The sequence below is a fragment of the Hesperophylax consimilis genome, chromosome 19 (assembly GCF_061612785.1).
Source record: "Hesperophylax consimilis isolate HC1 chromosome 19, BYU_Hcon_1.0, whole genome shotgun sequence".
In the NCBI taxonomy this organism is placed as follows: Eukaryota; Metazoa; Arthropoda; class Insecta; order Trichoptera; family Limnephilidae; genus Hesperophylax; species Hesperophylax consimilis.
The window spans coordinates 11,519,899-11,539,829 of NC_142854.1; the positions used below are offsets into that span (position 1 = coordinate 11,519,899).

Here is a 19,931-nt window from a genome sequence, read left to right on the forward strand (position 1 = left end):
TCGTCGGTTAGCCGATGCATATTAAATGTTTCATCGGCTATCAACGACACACTACTCCAGACGTGGGTTAAATTTCCTTTGACTGCTGCAGATAGGCAAAAAGCCAAACAAATATTTGAGCAGTCCGGTGATCCTTTCCCTGGTACTATAGTAGCAATTGACTGCACTCGTATAGCTATCGTTGGTACTGCAGTACAGGAATATATGTACTGCAATCATCACGGGAATCGCTCCTTAAACGTGCAAATGGTGAGCTCTTCATATGCACAAGAAAGTCATATTATAATAAAAAATGAACATTTCAGATTTGTGATCCGAACTTGGTTACCTTGGATGTAAATGCAAAGTGATGAAGCTGCGTTCCTTGTGTTATGGAACTCCGGCATGAAATAGGAAAACTCATAGCTCATAGGTATAAATAATTCATGACATGTAGTACATAATAAACGTTTTATTGACAACACATAATTATAAATAATTTTTCAACAAAAACAAGTACACAACAAATAATATTGTCTTCTCTCAACATAGAAAGGGAAACATTATATTTAGTTCAAAGATATTGATATATAATATTCGATTTAAAAACAAAAAGAATATGTGTATGAGTCTGCACAAGCGACCCGAATTATAAATTCATACGTCGTGTAGCACAATCCACGCAGGATAAGCAGAATCGATGAACCAGTTTTCTTCACCAACATAGCGCCGTTCTGCTAATCCATCAGCTTCTCATCAGATCTGCTCTCGTTTCGGTCTGAAAAATTTAATAACTATTAAATTGATCTTACGAACATTATAAAATATAATTTAAATAACACGCTCGCTCGCGCTAGGCCGCAAACAGCAGCAGCATGGGGGGGCCGACGCTCCGTGGAGACGATCGGACGAATCTCTTGGCGTAGGGCTGAGTCTCAACGGATCGCAGCATGACGCTGCTCTACCGGGCACAACACCCTGCCAGGTACGAAGGTCGTCTGCGGACGATTCCGAGTTCCGACGTCGAACTTAAGCTTGGTCAGAGGCGGAGCGCCATCGCGCCGGGACATTTAACCACGTTGCGCAGTGCTCGCCTCGCCTCGTCGGGCTTCGACGGAGGCCCCCGCGGACGGGGGCCTCCGTCTGATAGATGTCACATTGTTTAGAGAGCCTTTCGACTCGCGGAACTCACATCACGTATCACCGCCCGATTTGCCTAGGCGGGATACGGCCTTAGAGGCGTTCAGGCCTAATCCTGTGGATGGTAGCATCGCACCACTGGCCGGTCGACCGAGTGCGTGAACCAAATGTCCAAAACTGCCGTTCCTCTCGTACTGAGCAGTATTACTATCGCAATGATCGGTCATCAGTAGGGTAAAACTAACCTGTGGTTTTCCTGCGAACTTAGATTAAATGGACGTGAAGCTACTTTATTTGTATAAAGAATTACCTGCTACGAATCGAGGTCTTCTCCTTGGCTGGCTTGGTTGGGGTTGGGGTTGGCTTGGGGAGGGGGAGGTCTGTCTACTGTGAGCTTGTCACGGGGTATTCACCCAACACTCCACTGCATCTCTACCGCTAGCATCTCTACAAGTACAGGAGGCTCATCACTCTCATCAGCGACATCCACGTGCAAGAAGAGATCTCTATGAAATAAATAAACATATCAAATTGTATCTTATGAAATTTGATTATTTAGTAAAACATATTATATAAACTAACAAATAAATTTGTGTATACACATATCAGGTATTTTGACTCGGCATATCCTCTCTGCCAAAGGTATCTTGTGTTTAACCGCTATGCATTTCGACACACAATATCAGTCGTGTACTTGTTAAACATGATATAGCACCATAAAACATAAATAAACTACGTACATCGTCATTGGGAAGGACTTTGGGCACATCTAGTCCTTCAATTGACTACACATTGTCGAACAGGCACTATTCAAAGTGGATAAATAAACTTACTTTTTGCCATTGGATTATAGTCTTGTGTGGAGCAGCATTATTTAATTAATCTCCTAGGTTTTAATAATAATAATAATAATAATTGGATAATTTGTAGAGCGCCGTTTTTGTGAAAAATCACCTCAATGTCGTCTTCATTTTAAAAGATTGGCTCGGCTGTCATGGATCCGCCAGCAGCATTTATCGAATTGTCTTGACCGTGCCACTCTGTTGCTGCACACTGAAAATGAATTTTACGACAATTGATGACATGTAACTATTACACACTATTCTTAGGTTTCAAACACAATGATGTACACGAAAGATAATAATAAAAAAAGTGGGTGTGTCAAGCCTACGCAAGACAGAAGTGAAACTTCTTTTGTTAAACCGTATGAACCACAATCAATTACGTATTTCACTCGTATTACACTCACGACGCAGTATACTAACCAAGCAGCTGATGCTTGGCGTGGCGCAGTTCGCTGGTGTCTGAGAGAGAGGAAAGAAGAGAAGAGAGAGAACGTTCGTGAGCGGCTCCCCCACCTCAACAAGCGCATATGGTGAGAGAGGGACAGTGAACGGTGAGCGGTGGTGGGGGTACCCGCATTTTCGTGTCGATCCTGACTCGGTTTTACTCCGTCCATCGAAAATCCATTACGCGCCTAAAGAAGTTTCACTTCAATAGCTGTCTCACTTTTTAACCTAAAAATGCAATTGTACACGGACATAATACGTTGTTAATTCCGTTTCAGTCTGGGGTGAAAAGCATCTAAATGATATCATGCTTTTACTTACAACATATAGCTTTTGCTTACCTCATTTTAAACAATTTTGTCAAGTTAATTAGCAAACGAAAACGGTGACAACATAAATGCGCCGTTCGGCCCATAAATAAACCCCGCTTTAGTTTGACATTTGACAGCAAACGACACTTTAGAAGTGGTGAATTTGTAACAAAGTCATTACTATCCAGCGAGGTAAGTACCTTTTCACAAAACGTAAATCTTCGATAAATGGCTTATTTATGTCATTCATAAATAAAATAAGCAGTTATTAAAATGCATTATAATACAAAGTATTTGTTTTTTAAAGTTTTAGTTAGAAACCTTGCGTCACTTAATTATATTTCACCAATTTGTGTTTTCAATAATCTCTTAACAATTTCGTAGATGCTCTTAACCACGCTTCTTTAGGATTTTTTACTAGGTCTCTCAAAAATCGAACTTGTAAGGCTATCAGAAGAACGAGAATCGCTTAATAGTTAAGAAAAGATGTTACAAGCGACGGACAGCTATCTTTCGCAAACGATAGCAGTCGTTGACGAATGCTATCATTTAGCTTAAGGCTAAAAGAACGAGAATCGCCCTCAAGGTCCTAGGCAGTTTTCAACTAACAAATAGCTAGTTTTAGTAGTCAAAAAGACAAAAATTAAAAACACTTCGGTTATAATTATGTGGACGTTAAGACTAAATTCAAATAACGGCGGAATTTTAAAACCGCATTGTTGTAAGTACATAAAATGAGCTAGAGCAGCGGTTTTTAACCAGGGGATAGTTAATAATAATATGCATATATAATAAACATCCATTCGAAAAGAGATTCATAAGTAAGAGATTTTGAGCTTCAAAGTATTTTTTATAGGTCTAATACTTTTGTAGGCTTATCAAAAAATATTCGATTATTTCCAAGGACAAGGTTCATTCTACTTGCAGTATTTAATTAAAGCGTCTATGATATTTCCAAGCGATCAAATTTTGAAACCAAAAACACATCATTTTGTGTGATTTTGCATTTATTCGTATTGCATTTCCAGAAGAAATCTACTTAATTATAATAGAGATATCTATGAATATTTTGTAAAAGCTTTCATAATATAGAAGTAGAAATCTGTAATTAACATAATCACCTCTTTCATAAATGTTGCTAGCCTTTAATGATGATCTCGATAGAGTCTCCTAATTTGCCCTAATTTGTTGAACAATATTATAAAAGCCTTTTTTTAAATGGTGTCATTACTTAACAATTCCGTTGTTCACTATTGACATTATGCGCCTTTGAGGTGATTTTGCACAAAAAAGGCGCTATACAAATCATCTAAATATTATTATTATATTCAATCGTGTTTAGATGCATTTTGTGCAACCTCTCACTTAAGATATTTTCTAAAATGACTATTTAAATAAATGTTTTTTATCGAAAGCAATCTCACGGATGGTTATTAAAAATATATATTTATGATATCAAGACTTTTCTGTTGCGTCCAAATGAGTAATTTATGACAAATAATTGAAGTATTTTTTCACAAAAGTTACACCGACAACACATCTGACTGCACATAATGCAAATTTGGCCTTCTGTATTCGTATTTATTTATTGATGAAAAAATTTCTCGTTCGACATCGGAATAAAACATTTTAAAACGGCGACATTTTCTATTTACAATGACAACACTGAAAACGTCAAAATCACTTAACTTCGTAAAAATATCAACAGAGCAACATGCTATAAAAGTTTAAAATTATTATCAATGAGATATTAAAAACACTTGATAACGGTTTAAAGGTCAGTTTCCTTCGCTAAATCATACGTCACAGACCTACAATATCAACGGGCACCTGATTTTACCTTTAATTTTGTATATTTTGTTCAGATTTTTGCGTAAAATGTTGAGACCGAGTGGACTTGTTGCGGGGAAATTGGCTTTTGTCACAGGTTAGTTTAAAAAAATATATATTTATTATTAACTGACTGTCACGTACCTACTGGTTTTATGACTTGAATTTCTTTCCAACGAGTTAATGGAAAATAAATACCTAGATTCAATTCCTAGATAGGTGATTTCTATCAAAGGTAGTTATTCGATAAACTTATGTTCGAATGGGCGCTTATTTTATAATCTGATATTCTATTCATTATAACATTTCTTGGACTGGGAACCAAATATATATTTACACAAAAATTGATATATCAACGGTCTCAAATTCTTATGAATGTATAATTATAAATACCTACTAATAATAATTTTCAACCGGAAATCTCATGTTATAAAATTGAAAAAATAATTCTCCTATTTTAACATAAATACTTTTTTTGGTAAAATATTACTTACGACTACCATGCTTTATAAGCATAGTTTATTTTTAAGAAACACAAACTAAGAACCTAAAAACATATGGTTCAACCCTAAAAAAAAATGGTAGTCGCAACACTCAGAATTTGATGAATTTGACCTGACCAACCCACCTTAATTGCGACTTTTCTATGAAGACAAGTGACAATATAATTTGATATAATTGTAGGTGCGGGATCTGGAATCGGCAGAGCTACCTGCCAGGTGCTGTCCCGAGAAGGTGCTGTGGTCATCGCGGCCGACCGTAATGTGGAGGCGGCACAGGAGACCATCAAGTCCTTCATGGCCCCAGCGGCAGGAGATGAAGGTATAGCAATCAATCTAATTATAATTGGTAAATATGCAGATATACGGGATACAGTTAATATGCAAAATTTATTTTTATTACCAAGGAGCCAAGATGCTTATATGTAGTTCCTAACACCTAGCATAGCGCCCTTGAGGTTTTTACTAACGCCAGGCGCCGTTTGGTTCAGGGCCAGCCCTGCTTGGGACGACAACAAGCACAACAGATACTAAGTTCGGTGAGCGTGCTTTCGGAGTGTCAGTACCAAAAGCCTGGAATGGACAGCCACATGATTTAAGAATGATCACTGACTCGACAGAATTCAGTAAACTTAAATCTAACCTTTTTGGATAGTTATATAGATATAATATAATAATGGATAAAGTCAGAAAATTTTCACCTTCAAAGTCAGCGACATTGTAAATAGCTAAATGTTTAAAAATGTAAACAATTAATAATTTGTAAGTTTTTTTGAACCCTTTACCCTAATTTGTTCACTTTTGTGAACAACTCTTATGGTCTCACAGAAATCGTTGTATCTCCCTTACTGCTGTGGTGAGTAATAAAACCTAAATGGTGTTAGAAAGAGAAAACACCACGCTTTATATTCAAATCTAGAAGTTAACCACAGAAGAATTTAAATGTGCACCATTATGAAACCAAAGATACTGACCGCAATTTGTAAAAAACTTGTGAGACTTTGTATTATTCGTATTTTATATTACAACACAAATTGAAGTGACAATAACATTTGCAATACATCTCTGAATAGTATAAATCAAAGTCTCTATCCGCGCCTGTCTGTTTTAGAAAATTTCTTCTGGAAGGTTTATATAAATACATAATACATGCATATTATATTTATAGAAAGTAGAGAAAAGTCGATGTTTTGTAATCTAGTCGAAAAAGACCAAATTTCTGGTGGTTACATTGCTATCGCTGGCCAAGCCTTACGAGATACATCAAAGTAACGTACTACTGATTTGTATATCTTAAAAAGGACTAGAAAAAAGTCCATTATGGTACATGTCTACCTTCTAAGGATAACCCCCAGCAACGTCAAGTACGCATCAGCTAGTCTTATAAAATAAGTGTGTATTTATATATTTTTTCGCTACCAGTAATTTTAGATAAACGGGGCTACACAAATTATCCAACTATTATTATTATGAACAAGGATCAATCTGCCAATTACGTGAAGCCGAAAAAATAAATGAAAAATGTCTTTGTGCCTTTTTTGTTCTCCCCCTGTTATCTTGTTTTATTGAGATTATGATAAATCAATTATAATTTATCTTAATAATTTTAGCCTTCTTCTTAATTGTGTATCTTTAATTGTCGATTAACAAGATTAATAAAAGGGGAATTATGATGGTTTGATGAAGATTCTTGAGAAACAACCGAAATGGAAGCTCGAAAGGTTCGTCTTAATATATTCCTCTCACATTTATATAATGGCACCAAAAACTGTATTCTCGTACAATCTAATTCTAGATCATTCCACCGTGTTATTGGATGTGAGCAAGGCCCCCTCGGTGCACAGCGCTCTGGAGGAAGCTCTGAAGAAGTACAAGAGGCCCCCCTCCATCGTCATCAACTCAGCCGGCATCACCAAGGACAACTGGATGCTCAAGATGTCCGAGATGGACTTCGATCAGGTCATCGATGTCAACTTGAAGGTGGCTTAATTTACATGTTTAAATATTTGTTTATAAAACGAAAATAAGACAACATTTACCTTTGGTTGTGAGACACGGTACCGGATGCAAAATGATGAAGCCAAGTTAAATAATTTAAAAAATATGATAATGTAATTTTTTAACTTTAATTTACCTGTATTATTTACGATGTCACGTGGTAGAGGCAATAAATGTTTTTTTTTAAACAGCGCCATCTGTTGGACATAAAAGTAAAACACGCTATTGTTTCTCTATCTGCACAGACGGACTGAGCCACAGCAATGCGTGGCAGGGTACAGCTTGTTATGAAACAAAGGCCATTAAAGAATTCGAATTTTTATGATTTTAGAGGTAACTATGGCAATTATCTGCGAGTTAATTTTAGTTTTGGGAAATATTTCTACCAGCCTGTCATGCTGTCTCGTTTTGTATTATGGTGAGATATAAATATGATTTAAACAGTGTTGGAAAAAGAGAACACCACGCTTTGTATTTTCATTTAAAAGTTTACAATAGACGCTCTCAAACAATTTGAAATAATTCTATGAAACAGCATTTAGCATTTGATAAATATTTGTCAAGGCTTGCAAATTTTCGAGTATTTTTTTGTGTATAAACCAAAAAAATCAATTGACAATAACTTTTATCATACCTTTTGTCTGATTAAATATGTTTTTAGTTTCTTGTAAAGTGGTAATTACAGTTTACACAATTACTATCTGTAAGCGACTTTAAAAACTTTATCGAAGTTTTTAAATCTTTAATTGCTTTGTGATATTAAAATCTGAATGAATCTTTCATCTGCTTTCAAAAAGAGTATTTTATTTTGCGATACATTAAAAAACAGCAAATTTATCTGGAATCAAATGTAATGCGAAAGTATTTCTTGAGCAATCAGCATTTTGTCATTTCACTTAACCCATTGGCCTCAGAATTGTTGAGCTGAAAAATTGTTCCTCACCTCTGAATTAATTTTTTACCAAAAAAAATCTGCAATGGTTCACTAAATCCAATATAACTTTTAAACCCTATGTTGTGCATTTAAAAGCATCCACCGTGCATTTTTCGAGCAAGGTTAATGAAACCAGTACAACTCGTTATTTTGAAAATTAACTATCATGCTGATCGCTAACGAAATTTCATTTGTAATTACCAGGGGAAAAATTTTACCCACATATTATTGCCAACACTTGTGTGCTTCATTATCTTTAGAGTGATTGGCATTTAAAATTTGTAACCCAGATGTCACTTGTATGTCCGTTTTTCGTTTTTAAGCCGACATACAAAAGACCCGCCGTGCCGGTGTGGTTTAAGTTTAAGACATAGTGACCCAGGGCGGCTGGATTTGTTGCCAATGGGTTAAGAGAAATAAATTGCAAAATATTAGAGACTAGGGGTCAATTCACATTTTGCAATTAGGTTAGAAGACAGTTAACTTCATTGAAGCATCCGTCATTTGACATTTAGCGAGTGATGTTTCTGTTAATTGACTTTTGTTTATATGTATTTTCAGGGGACTTTCCTGGTGATGCAAGCCTTTGCTAAAGCCATGGTTGATGCCAAACTAACTGAAGGCTCCATCGTCAACATCGCCAGCATTGTGGGCAAAATTGGAAACCAAGGTTCATTTTATTATGTTACTTATTTATTTTGCCATTCCCATTCAGTGACATCTTTCCCGTTCTACTCCAATTCTCTTCCTATCCACTCGAGCGATTGGTGTCATATATATACATTTACCGTATTTTTTAATTAACCTTTTGAACGCGTTAATTTGCTCCGTTTTATCTATACCCGTACGCGGTACATATTTTCAAATACCTGCACGCAATTAAATGTCAAATTATAGCATTCTGGCATGATTTATTGGACTATATAGACAGAATAGATTATTCTTCACAATATGTCAACACTTTTAGATGTTTATAAAAACAAAAACATAAAATTTCATACAAAGACATACCGTATCTTTTGAATGTGGTCCCGCCATTCACTCGGCGTGTGTGTACTTAGGCCACTGCGTTGATAGACACAAGTGGGACACCATGATCACTTATCATTTTTAGTTATGAAAAATTATGAATGACATACTAGTACTAACGCCATCTGTTGACAAAAATGTAAACTAAAGGACTAAAAGGCGCGAAGGGGCGCACTTGGCTATCAATCTTTTTTTATGAAATCCAATTTTATTTTTGAGAAATTCTTGTAGATGTCAGCATCGTGATAGTTCTACGAATGTCCAAGTGAGCAAGAAATACATTTATGACAAAAGAGCGCTGGAATATTGGCCGTCAAAGTTTCCGTATCAACTGTTGATACAGCCGGGTGTGAGTATGAACTTTTTTCTGTAACAACAGTTGATACGGCCGCGTGCAAAGAGTTAATGCCATTCCTCAAAATATTAATATGGAAACATATGAAACTGCTTACTGCGGTTTAAAGCGAATGAATCCAACTAAATTTCACTGCCTATCCCATATTTTAAGGTTCTATAAATTTGGCACATTATGGCAAGCGATTGCGCAAAACGTTTTTGCAAACTATGCCAAAAATCGCTCCAGTGAATCTTTATTATTGCCTGTGTACTAATATTCAACACAAGAAAGGAGTTAGATGACAACCCTGATGTGTGAAAGAGAGGCATGGCACTAGTAGAAGAAGGGATATAGTAGACTAAGGCCCAGTTGTTTCACAGAAATTCAAATGTAACACTGTCCCTTTCAACTGTAAAAAAAACAAAATGGCGCTGAATGGCCATTTGATGACTTTGTCACACGTGAATTTATGCTAAACAACTGGGCGTAAATGCTGTAGAAATTAGATTCTTGAGGCATATTTGTGGTAAAAAATATTAAAAAACTAATTTTGGCTGTGTATCTGTCTGTAAATCTGGTTCAATGAACACTAGAACTCGGATTTGATTTGAATTTAAGTGTCATATTCAAAATTAAAACTGGTTTTAATAAAGCATCAACTGATAAAGTACCTACCTATAGTATAATATCTTTTTAACAGATTACTTCTGTATAAATTTCTTTAGTAAGTATATATTTTGTTTTTATTACTTGACACAAAAGTATGTGATTCACATATTTCCAGGCGTTTCCGACTTTTTCTATCGCTCACTTTATGTAGTATCATGAAATCCACATTATTACTGCTAAACACTACACTACATTGACTTTAATTCGACTCTACATCTCATTTAGTGCAGAGAAAATGCGTTAAGTCATTCATTATTCCTCAGGCATCCCAGACTTTTTCTATTATTCACTACTGTATACCATATGGCTACTATTGAAAATACTACATTCTATCAACTCCGTATGTAATACCACTGCAGAGATAATGCGGAGAGACTCCTTCTACCATTCAAACCACTTCTAAATTCTCCTGACACTAATAATAACAAACTTTGCAATTTTCTACAAAATCAGTCCAGTAGTTTTTGAGTCTATAGGGCATGCACCTACGGACATTCTTCTTCTTCCTTCATATGGTGGGGGGTCAGAGGGGGACATCTAGGTCTGCCAACCATTCTAAGGCCTCAGGCGTCGCCATGTGAACGTCATCAATCCCGCCGGGGAATGATTGGAGCGGGCATTCGTTGACCACATGTTCGGTGGTCTGCACCGCACTACATTCACACATCGCCAACTCTTTAAGGCCCCATCTGTGCGTCATGTGGGCACAGGGGCTATGGGAGCACCTTAACCTATTGATGGCGGACCAGGTTTTCTCAGGCTCTCTCTCGGTGAGGTCCTGTATGAGGTGGGCATTTTCTACGGACATTGCCTTTTATTTATATATATATAACTTTTGTTAATTATTCTAGGTCAAACTAATTACGCTGGAAGCAAAGCAGGTGTGGAAGGAATAACTAGATCAGCTGCCAAAGAATTGGGAAAATTTAACATCAGGTAAGCCTAATTTAATTTATTCAAATTTTATTATATATGAGTAGCCTGATGAGAGTTTTCTACAGTTGTTTAAATCTTTTGACCGCGTTAACTCGTTCAGGTTTCTCAATCTCCCAGGAGGAACATTATCGGCAACAAAGTAGTAGTCGTATTCAGGCCAAATACAGCCTCGTATCAATGCTGCTTTCTTGCTGCATCAGCTGTTGTTACGATCAAGTGCAAAGTTTGAAATTAAGGAGCTGGATGCAATAACAACAACGCAAGTAAGCTGTTTTGCTCTCATCGCTCTTTTGGTATCGCAAATCCCTTCTTTATCTGCTGTGAAAATATTTCTTCTGTAAGTTTAAAACAGACTGAGAAAGTTTGAACACTATTTACAAGTTATGTTGACGTGCATATTCCCAAACTGCACGGGCATTCTACCCATAGAGTAATAAATGTAATTTAATAAGCAGCATATTTTATCTCAAGTATTGTACATAATCATATGACCCGACGGAAGCAAAATTCGCAAAGAATAAGCTGGTTTTTTAAATTCATGCAACAACAATAAATTTGAATTTTTGGTCAAGACACGGAACAATTTTGAGGCAGATAAAGGGTGGTCCATCAGGAATGCCGGACTTAATTTTGAAATGAAACACCATAAATTATTATTTAATTGGAAAATGGATTTTAAAATTAGACATGTTTTTTTTTTTTTTTTTTTTTAATTTTTATAAAAATTACATACAATGTTATTTATACCCGCTCAGCTACTGCAAGTAGCTTTTCAGCAGGAGATTTGTTGCACATATAATTGTAGTACAATACATAAATTGAATAATCATCAACGCTTTACCGTAGTAATACATACATATCTACAAAAACCAAACAAAAAAATTGTGTTATACTTTAAAGTTGAAAATACAGAAACAGTGTTGTGGGGAAAAACAGTGTATCACAGTCTTAATACATGAGGTTACTCCTTAGTAGCCATGATTTTAATATTAAAGAGAATTTAATAATGGAGCAATTTTCTTTTAATTCATATGACAATTTGTTCAAAATTAAAGGTATTATGTATTCAAAAGTTCTTTGACCATATTTGTTTTGGAACACAGGTACTTTCAATATATTATTATTATTTTAATTATGGAATATGATGTCGGCCAAATGGCCGCTTCGGCTGTGCTGGTATACCTTGGCCCCTTTGGTAGACCTTGCATTTTTGCAACCTAGATAGACCTTGAACTTTTCAAAGCCCCTGAGGTAAAAATCGCATGGCATCAAGTCACAAGATCTGGGCGGCCAATTGCCATCACCTTTTCTGAAAATCTCACGACCAGGAAAACGCTGTCTTAACAAATCGACGGTTTCTCTTGCTGTATGCCATGTTGCACTATCCTGATGAAACCACATTTCTTCGAAGGCCATGTCATCCAATTGATCCTAAAAAAAGTTAGATATCATGGCACAATATCGTATTCCATTTACAGTTACATTTAATTAGTCATTTATTTAGTTAAATTTAAACTTCGTCGTACCCGACGTACCACCCTTTATTTAAAAAATGTTTTGTGATTTATAATTGCCCTTATTTAGAACAGGTTCCTAAAATTAAATACTTAGGTATTATTTTTGACAGCATTTTGAAGTGGAAACAACATATAACCACTACAGCAAACAAACTTAGAAAATTCATTTACTTTTTTAGACAAACTCGCAACTTTCTCAACCTAAGCCAGCTCAAAACAATCTACTATGCACTTTGTCAATCTTTAATAGAGTATGGTATCATAGCATGGGGAGGAGCAAACGCTGCCGCCATTGATCCAATATCTAAAGCTTGGAAACTTATCCTCAAACTATCAATCACAAGCAGCTCGGATGAAATCTTTAGGAAAATCTGTGTTATGAACATTAGGCAACTTTATGCCAAAAACATACTAGCATACCTTTTCAAACACAAAACTACTTTTGACAATGTCCAAACTGCTCGTGATACTAGAACCAAAGGATATAATCTCTTACAAATCCCTTTCGCTAAAACAACTTTTGGCCAGAGAAATTTTAGGTATTTTGCAACAAGGCTATATAATGCTCTCTCACTAGCCATTAGACTGAACGAATTTTTTTCGAAATATAAAACAGACATCAAGTCTTGGATCATCAGCCAAGACAGATCCAAGATCAAAATTTTTATAAAAATCCCCTCATAAGTATGTACTAGATGCTGATTAACCAATTTATCATTTATTTTTTTTATCATTTTCACATTGTCATTTAATGTTATGAAATATTATATGTATCAAATAATATGTAAACATTAATTTATGTACTCAATACGTCTGTCTCGACATAGGTTTATCCTAGTGAGACAGAGATCGAAAAAAAAACCTGTAAAAAAACTTTATATTGTTAATAAAAAAATAAAAATAAATTAATAAAGAAAACAATTATTATAGTGCTCAACCAAGTTACAAGTGTATACTAAGCATTTCAAAAAACTTTGAATGTGTTTTACTAAAAGTACAATTTTCACCTTAAGTTGTTTTGCATCTAGTTCAATATGTATGTAGTTATTTTTGCTGATAGAAAACCTATTTTGTTCTTTTCTGTTTGTTTTCTTATTCCTATTGTTTGAATCAAACATACTAATTTCGGTTTACTGTGCGTTAGTCCTGCATGAAAGCTGGTTTAATGAACTCAATTTGCTTTGAATTTATGTGTTATTTTTTAAATTGGAACTGTGAAGAATTCAGACAAGCAATAAAATACTATTAATGTTTAAGCAGGATTTTTTTAAAACTGTCATTTTCAAAAGTATTATAATATCCTGTGATTTTTCACAGATCTGCTCTGGTATTATTATAATTTTGTCGTTGTATTTTCAGAGTGAATGCGGTTCTACCGGGATTTATAGAATCTCCAATGATTAAAACAGTTCCCCAGAAGATCATTGACATGATTTCCAGTCAAACTCCACTGAAACGTGTCGGCCAGCCTAGCGGTTAGTTGAACTTCCCCACCTTCCTCCACCACATCTCCTTCCCCGTAGTTTTCTGAATTGTTTTGGTTTGACTGACTATGAGCATTTAACCTTTACAATGCCAACTTTTTATAATGTAATGGTCAAATTTTTATGGCGCCGTTTAGTGATAAAATCATATCAAGCATGCTTTACACCAGTTAAAGTTGGTACGTAAGCCTATTCTAATAACGTAGGGAATGTTGGGAACCCATCGCTCGGGGAGGAGGAGAGAGGGAGGAGAGATGATGTCACCTCTGTGACTTCCGTCATGGGTGCTTCAAGGAACCCAAACAAAGAGGGACTTCTTATGGGAAAACCCTTACCACTACAGGATCCTCTTGGGATCCGTACGCGTAAAAACAGGGACCTTCATGGGACCTGGAAACAAACTCAAAGGATCTGGGCAAAATGGGAGATACATATTTTTTTATTTTTTTTTTAATTTTTTTTATTTATTATTTAACATTATAAATGATAACAATATGCAGACTTATAAATAATTTGTTCATTATTATTCTATTTCTCCATAAGTTGAGCTCCAGGAGCTCGTGTTTATGGGAGGAGTCTTTACATTTAGTTCTAATGATTTAACAATAATCAAAAACTTTTGAAATAAATACAAACATAATATTAACATAGGTACACAAATTAGAAAATTGTTTTTTTAAAGATAATTAAAATAATTCATCTTTTTACAGATTAAGTAATATATAATATATATATATATCACAATGGCCCATGGCTTGAGTTCTCACGGGAAGTATCCATAAATCGTCTCTGCTTCAACCCCTATGAGATGGATGAAATTTTGTAAATTTCTCAAATTCAAATACAATATTGAAAAAAGCCCGCCGCACTATATTGGTTAATTAATAAATTGCCTTTTCTAAAAACATAATATTATGGTAATTTTTTTTAATGAGATCAAAGTTACTTTCCAAATGGAAGGTCATTTAATGTATGTAAACCCAGTACATTAAAAACTCTCTCCCCAAATTTCGCAGCATTCGTACAAGGTTCAACCATTCTGTTTGACACATCAGACTTGGCTATGAGCTTGATTTTCTTCTAAGTAAGATTGTCCCTCACAAAGAAATCAGATTTACAGAAATTTTACTGCTTTTATGTTATATTTATATTTTATACATTTTTTAATTTAAAATTATTTTTTATATATATTACTTACCCATTATCTTACATCGTTTTTATAAAATTGAACAAACAAACTGACAATACTAATAACAAACTGTAAATAAACAATAAGATTATTTAATAAATTGCATAAATATTTGCGACAGCTGCGTGGATCAGCTGATTACGTAATACATAATTATATCTTATTATGTATTGAACTTTTGCAGAGATTGCTGAGGTCGTCACCTTCCTATCTTCCCAGAAGAGCTCTTTCATGACGGGGGCCTCCATTGAAGTCACTGGCGGCTTTTCTAATTAAAAAGAAAACGAAATTACTCATCTACCCTTGATATACTTATCTCTGCTGGTGACGAAAAGAGGAACTATCAAACAAAACAATTTTTCAAAACACAGAAATTTTTTTGTGTTCACAAAATCTACAACTGTAGATAGTAGAAACCAAGGGAGATAGGCATGAAAGCATGCCGACTGTCGCCGACCTACGACCAACCTGTATGAACCATCGAAACGGCGGAGCAGATGCAGTTATGCGTTTCGCATGGATCGAACAATGTTGGCACCACTTTTGTGCACGGTTTCGTACTAATAATGGTTCATGTCTCCTTTATTTCTATTATTTATGCTACCAAATTTCCCAATTACTGATTACAGGACTGAAAAGTTAGGTTATGTTCAATGCTAATAGTGAAAAAACTGCTAGAGTTCTTCTTTCAGTAGAGTTTATTAAAATCTTTTTGGATGTTACTTGTACTAACTTAGAATTTTGATATGGTAAATAGACTTAAATACATATTTTTTGTAAAAGCATTTACTTTGTGGCTTGTCATAATTTTAATACATACATATTATAATGAAACACATTAGGTAATTTGTTAATAATTTTGAAGCAATATTGTTGATATTTCAAAACAAACATTTTATGTACATACATATTTATTTACACACTATTTTTGTACCTTATTTAACGTATACAAACTTGCGTCTTTTGCGCAAATTTGTGGCTTATAAAGTCATTATAAACACAGAATATATTATATGTTTTTGTTAACTGAACATTATACTCTTTTACTTAAAAATAGTTATTAAGTATTCTAATGCATAATGTTTTTATACAATGATATTTATTGCCAAACCATATTTAATGTGTAATAGTTTAAGGAAATAGTTTGTTCGTTGTTAATAAAAGATTTATATATTGTTTTTTAATTGATTTTATTATTATTTTATTTGTAAAACCCACTCTGGAAGTTTTTGTTGATTCCGAGACATTCATGAAAAACTGTTTAGGACAGTTTCATTTAAGGCGATGCACTACGTCGTGTAATATTTTAAATTGAGCCGCTATCAATAACAACCCTTACGTAGATGGCGATAAGGTTTAAATTCCCGCTTAACACCATCCGCCTGTTTTGATTTATGCAAGAAAAAAACATGGCCAAAAAGTGCCTTTTATTTTATTTTGTGGATGTTCAGGCATAAATATTTAATTTTTTTTCGTTCATTTTATAAATAACTTAATTTGCCACATTATACAATAAAATCATTACCGAAAATGGGTTCTTAAGTAGGAGATTTTGAACTTTAAAGCATTTTTCAAAGGCCTTATACATAATTTTTTCTGGGCTTATAAAAAGACTTTTCTAAAAAATACTAGATTTTTTCAAAGGCAAATATGTATTCTACTCGCAGTATTTAATTAAAGCATCTGAAACATTTCTAGGCGACCAAATTTTCAAACCAAAAACACATGATTTTGCATTACTACGTATGGCATTGCCTTAAACATTTAACCCAATCGTTGCCAAGCCTGTTAATTCAGGCCGCCGTTTCTCCGCAGCTGTAGGCAGAGAAGACAGACCGCTGAACAACTCGGTCTCGCACAAACTCCTTGCCTCATTCAAATTCATACAAATTATCTGACATTGGTTAATACTAACATCTAGACACACACTCCCCGAATCAGCAAGAGGCGAGTTGTTTGGTGGTCCATCCTCTCTGCCTAACCCTGCGGAGAATCAGCGTTGTAGGTATTTAGTTTGTTAGATAAACTAGAATCTAAATATATTTTTGTTTTATAATCTTAATTGACATAAGCTTGGCAGCGATTGTGTTAAGCTTATGTTTTACGTCAACTGTATGGAGAGGGTCATATTGTGAAACTAATTTGAAATTTTGTATTATCGTTCGTGGCAACGAAGAATCGAAATTCTGAATAGCTTGTAGATGATCGCGGCAGTCTATTAGTCTGTAAATATCCTGTAAATGATCATAGCAGTCTATAGGTTTGTAAATAGCCTGTAGATGCTCATAGCAGTCTATGGGTTTGTAAATAGCCTGTAGATGCTCATATCAGTCTATGGGTTTGTAAATAGCCTGTAGATACTTGTGGCAGTCCATAGGTTTGTAAATAGCCCTTAGATGCTCATAGCAGTCTATGGGTAAGTAAATAGCCTTTAGATGCACATAGCAGTCTATGGGTAAGTAAATAGCCTTTAGATGCACATAGCAGTCTATGGGTTTGTTAATAGCCTGTAGATGCTCATATCAGTCTGTGGGTTTGTAAATAGCCTGTAGATACTTGTGGCAGTCTATAGGTTTGTAAATAGCCCTTAGATGTTCATAGCAGTCTGTGGGTTTATAAATTGCCTGTTGATGATCATAGCAGTCTATGGGTTTGTAAATAGCCTGTAGATCAGTGATACTCTTAGATCAGTGATAACCTTTTTCTTCTGCGGGCCACATTCATATGTTTGTAAAGCTACGCGGGCAGCAACACTATACTGGTCAGTGTTGCCAACGGTGTGAGCTTGATTCCCCCTTTTATTATTCGAAATAGTTCGGAATTCGAAATAGAAATTAATTCGGGGGGGTTGTTAGAGAATTTCTGTAAAACATAATATAATAATTCCCCACACAAAAATTCAAAATGAGTGCTCCCCACAAAATGTTTGAAATCCATGGGGGGGGGGGGGTTGTTACAGAACTTCGCTGAAAAAGAATTCCGCACAGCCAAAAACATCATATGTAATTCCCAACAACAATTTTTCGAAATCCATGGGGGGGAGGGGTAGCTACGGAATTCCATTTTCGAAAATTTCCGGCCGCGAAAAATATTATATCATATTATATTATAGCCTTCGTTTGTAGTAACACTGGTAACCATTTAACTTTAGAACTGTCAAAATTTTATGTGTTGCCACGGGCAAAATTGTTTGCGCGCATGTTTGTCTGTCAAATTTTTGTTTTTTACAGATAGATCTAGCGTGTGCAGTTATGGTGTGCAGTAGCAACACTCTTATAGAATATTATATTATATAGATAGTATATTATACTTATACTATCCTCTTCGAGTTTCAACGTCTGTACGTCAAAGTCGCAATTAATCTCAAATTAACGTGATATAGAATGCCAGATTTTGTAAATCATGTTCCTGATATTAAATGTATGGAGGGCCGCACAAAATAGCTCGGCGGGCCGCATGCGGCCCGCGGGCCGCAGGTTGAGTATGACTGCTGTAGATGATCATAGCAGTCCATAGGTTTGTAAATAATTTTTAGTTGCTCGTGGCATTCTATGGGTTTGTAAATGGCCTGTAGTTGCTCGTGGCAGTCAATGGGTTTGTAAATAGCCTGTATATGATCATAGCAGTCCATAGGTTTGTAAATAATTTTTAGTTGCTCGTGGCATTCTATGGGTTTGTAAATGGCCTGTAGTTGCTCGTGGCAGTCAATGGGTTTGTAAATAGCCTGTAGATACTCGTGGCATTCTATGGGTTTGTAAATAGTTTGTAGTTGCTCTTGGCAGTCTATGTGTTTGTAAATAGCCCTTAGATGCTCATAGCAGTCTATGGGGTTTTTAAATAGCCTGTAGATGCTCGTATAAGTCTATGGGTTTGTGTTTAGCCTGTAGATGCTAAAAAAGCAGTCTATGGGTTTGTAAATAGCCAGTAGTTGCTTGTGGCAGTCTATGGGTTTGTAAATAGCCTGTAGATGCTCGTATCAGTTTATGGGTTTGTTAATAGCCTTGTAGCGGTAGGAACCGTCCGGTTACATAGTATGACTTCTATACACGCGTTGGCAGTGGTTGACGGCTGTCACTCGGAGGATACAAAATTTGTTCGGCACGTTGAGTTCCAGAGAGGTCGGCAGTTGGGTTTCGAGGCCGGTGGAGACGACACGTGTGGACAAGCTGTTTGATTGTCGGGAGATTATTCACACACGTGACACATTTTAATAATCCTAAATGAAATAGACACATAATGTATAGATATCACCTTGTTATAAATTTGTTTAGAATAGATTCAAGACTGGCGCTCATTTGGTGATGTCTTATTTAAGATGTTTTAGTTAATCAAATTTTACAAGTAAATGTCGTTGCCAAGTTCATATTACGTTTGTGCTTTCAAGTAGCCAACCACCCCTGTTTATTAAATGTCAGTCCTTGCTCTTGTATGTAAGGTTTTAAATTAAATATACAACATATTATTATTTCTCAATTGATATTCCGAGTGTTCTTTTCAATTCCCATGATTGCTGCAAGCTATGGTGGATCACTTCACCGGAATAAGGTAAGATTAATACATGCGGTGACAATCAACGTTACAGCCTGTAGATACTCGTGGCAGTCTATGGGTTTGTAAATAGCCTGTAGTTGCTTGTGTCAGTCTATGGGTTTGTAAATAGCCTGTAGATGATCGTATCAGTCTACAGGTTTGTAAGTAGCCTGTAGATACTCGTGGCAGTCTATGGGTTTGTAAATAGCCTGTAGTTGCTCGCGACAGTCTATGGGTTTTTTTTAAATAGCCTGTAGAT

General features: G+C 35.4%; 1 protein-coding gene and 1 long non-coding RNA gene across 2 annotated transcripts; one reads left to right on the plus strand and one right to left on the minus strand.

The window, feature by feature from the left end:
• Nucleotides 1-228: 228 nt before the first annotated feature.
• LOC149414810 (uncharacterized) lies at nt 229-2,866 on the minus strand. Its single transcript, XR_016303876.1, has 4 exons — nt 2,750-2,866; nt 1,953-2,172; nt 1,430-1,625; nt 229-757 (listed from the first exon to the last, which is right to left on the minus strand). It is a non-coding gene; the product is annotated as an uncharacterized LOC149414810 (long non-coding RNA).
• Nucleotides 2,867-4,425: 1,559 nt separating this feature from the next.
• On the plus strand, nt 4,426-16,142 carry LOC149414811 (estradiol 17-beta-dehydrogenase 8). The gene is made up of 7 exons (XM_089643617.1): nt 4,426-4,646; nt 5,234-5,371; nt 6,845-7,029; nt 8,543-8,651; nt 10,868-10,952; nt 13,829-13,944; nt 15,327-16,142. The coding sequence occupies exons 1-7, from the start codon at nt 4,598-4,600 to the stop codon at nt 15,416-15,418; spliced, it is 774 nt and encodes a 257-aa protein (XP_089499743.1). The 5' UTR covers nt 4,426-4,597; the 3' UTR covers nt 15,419-16,142.
• The last annotated feature ends 3,789 nt before the right edge of the window (nt 16,143-19,931 follow it).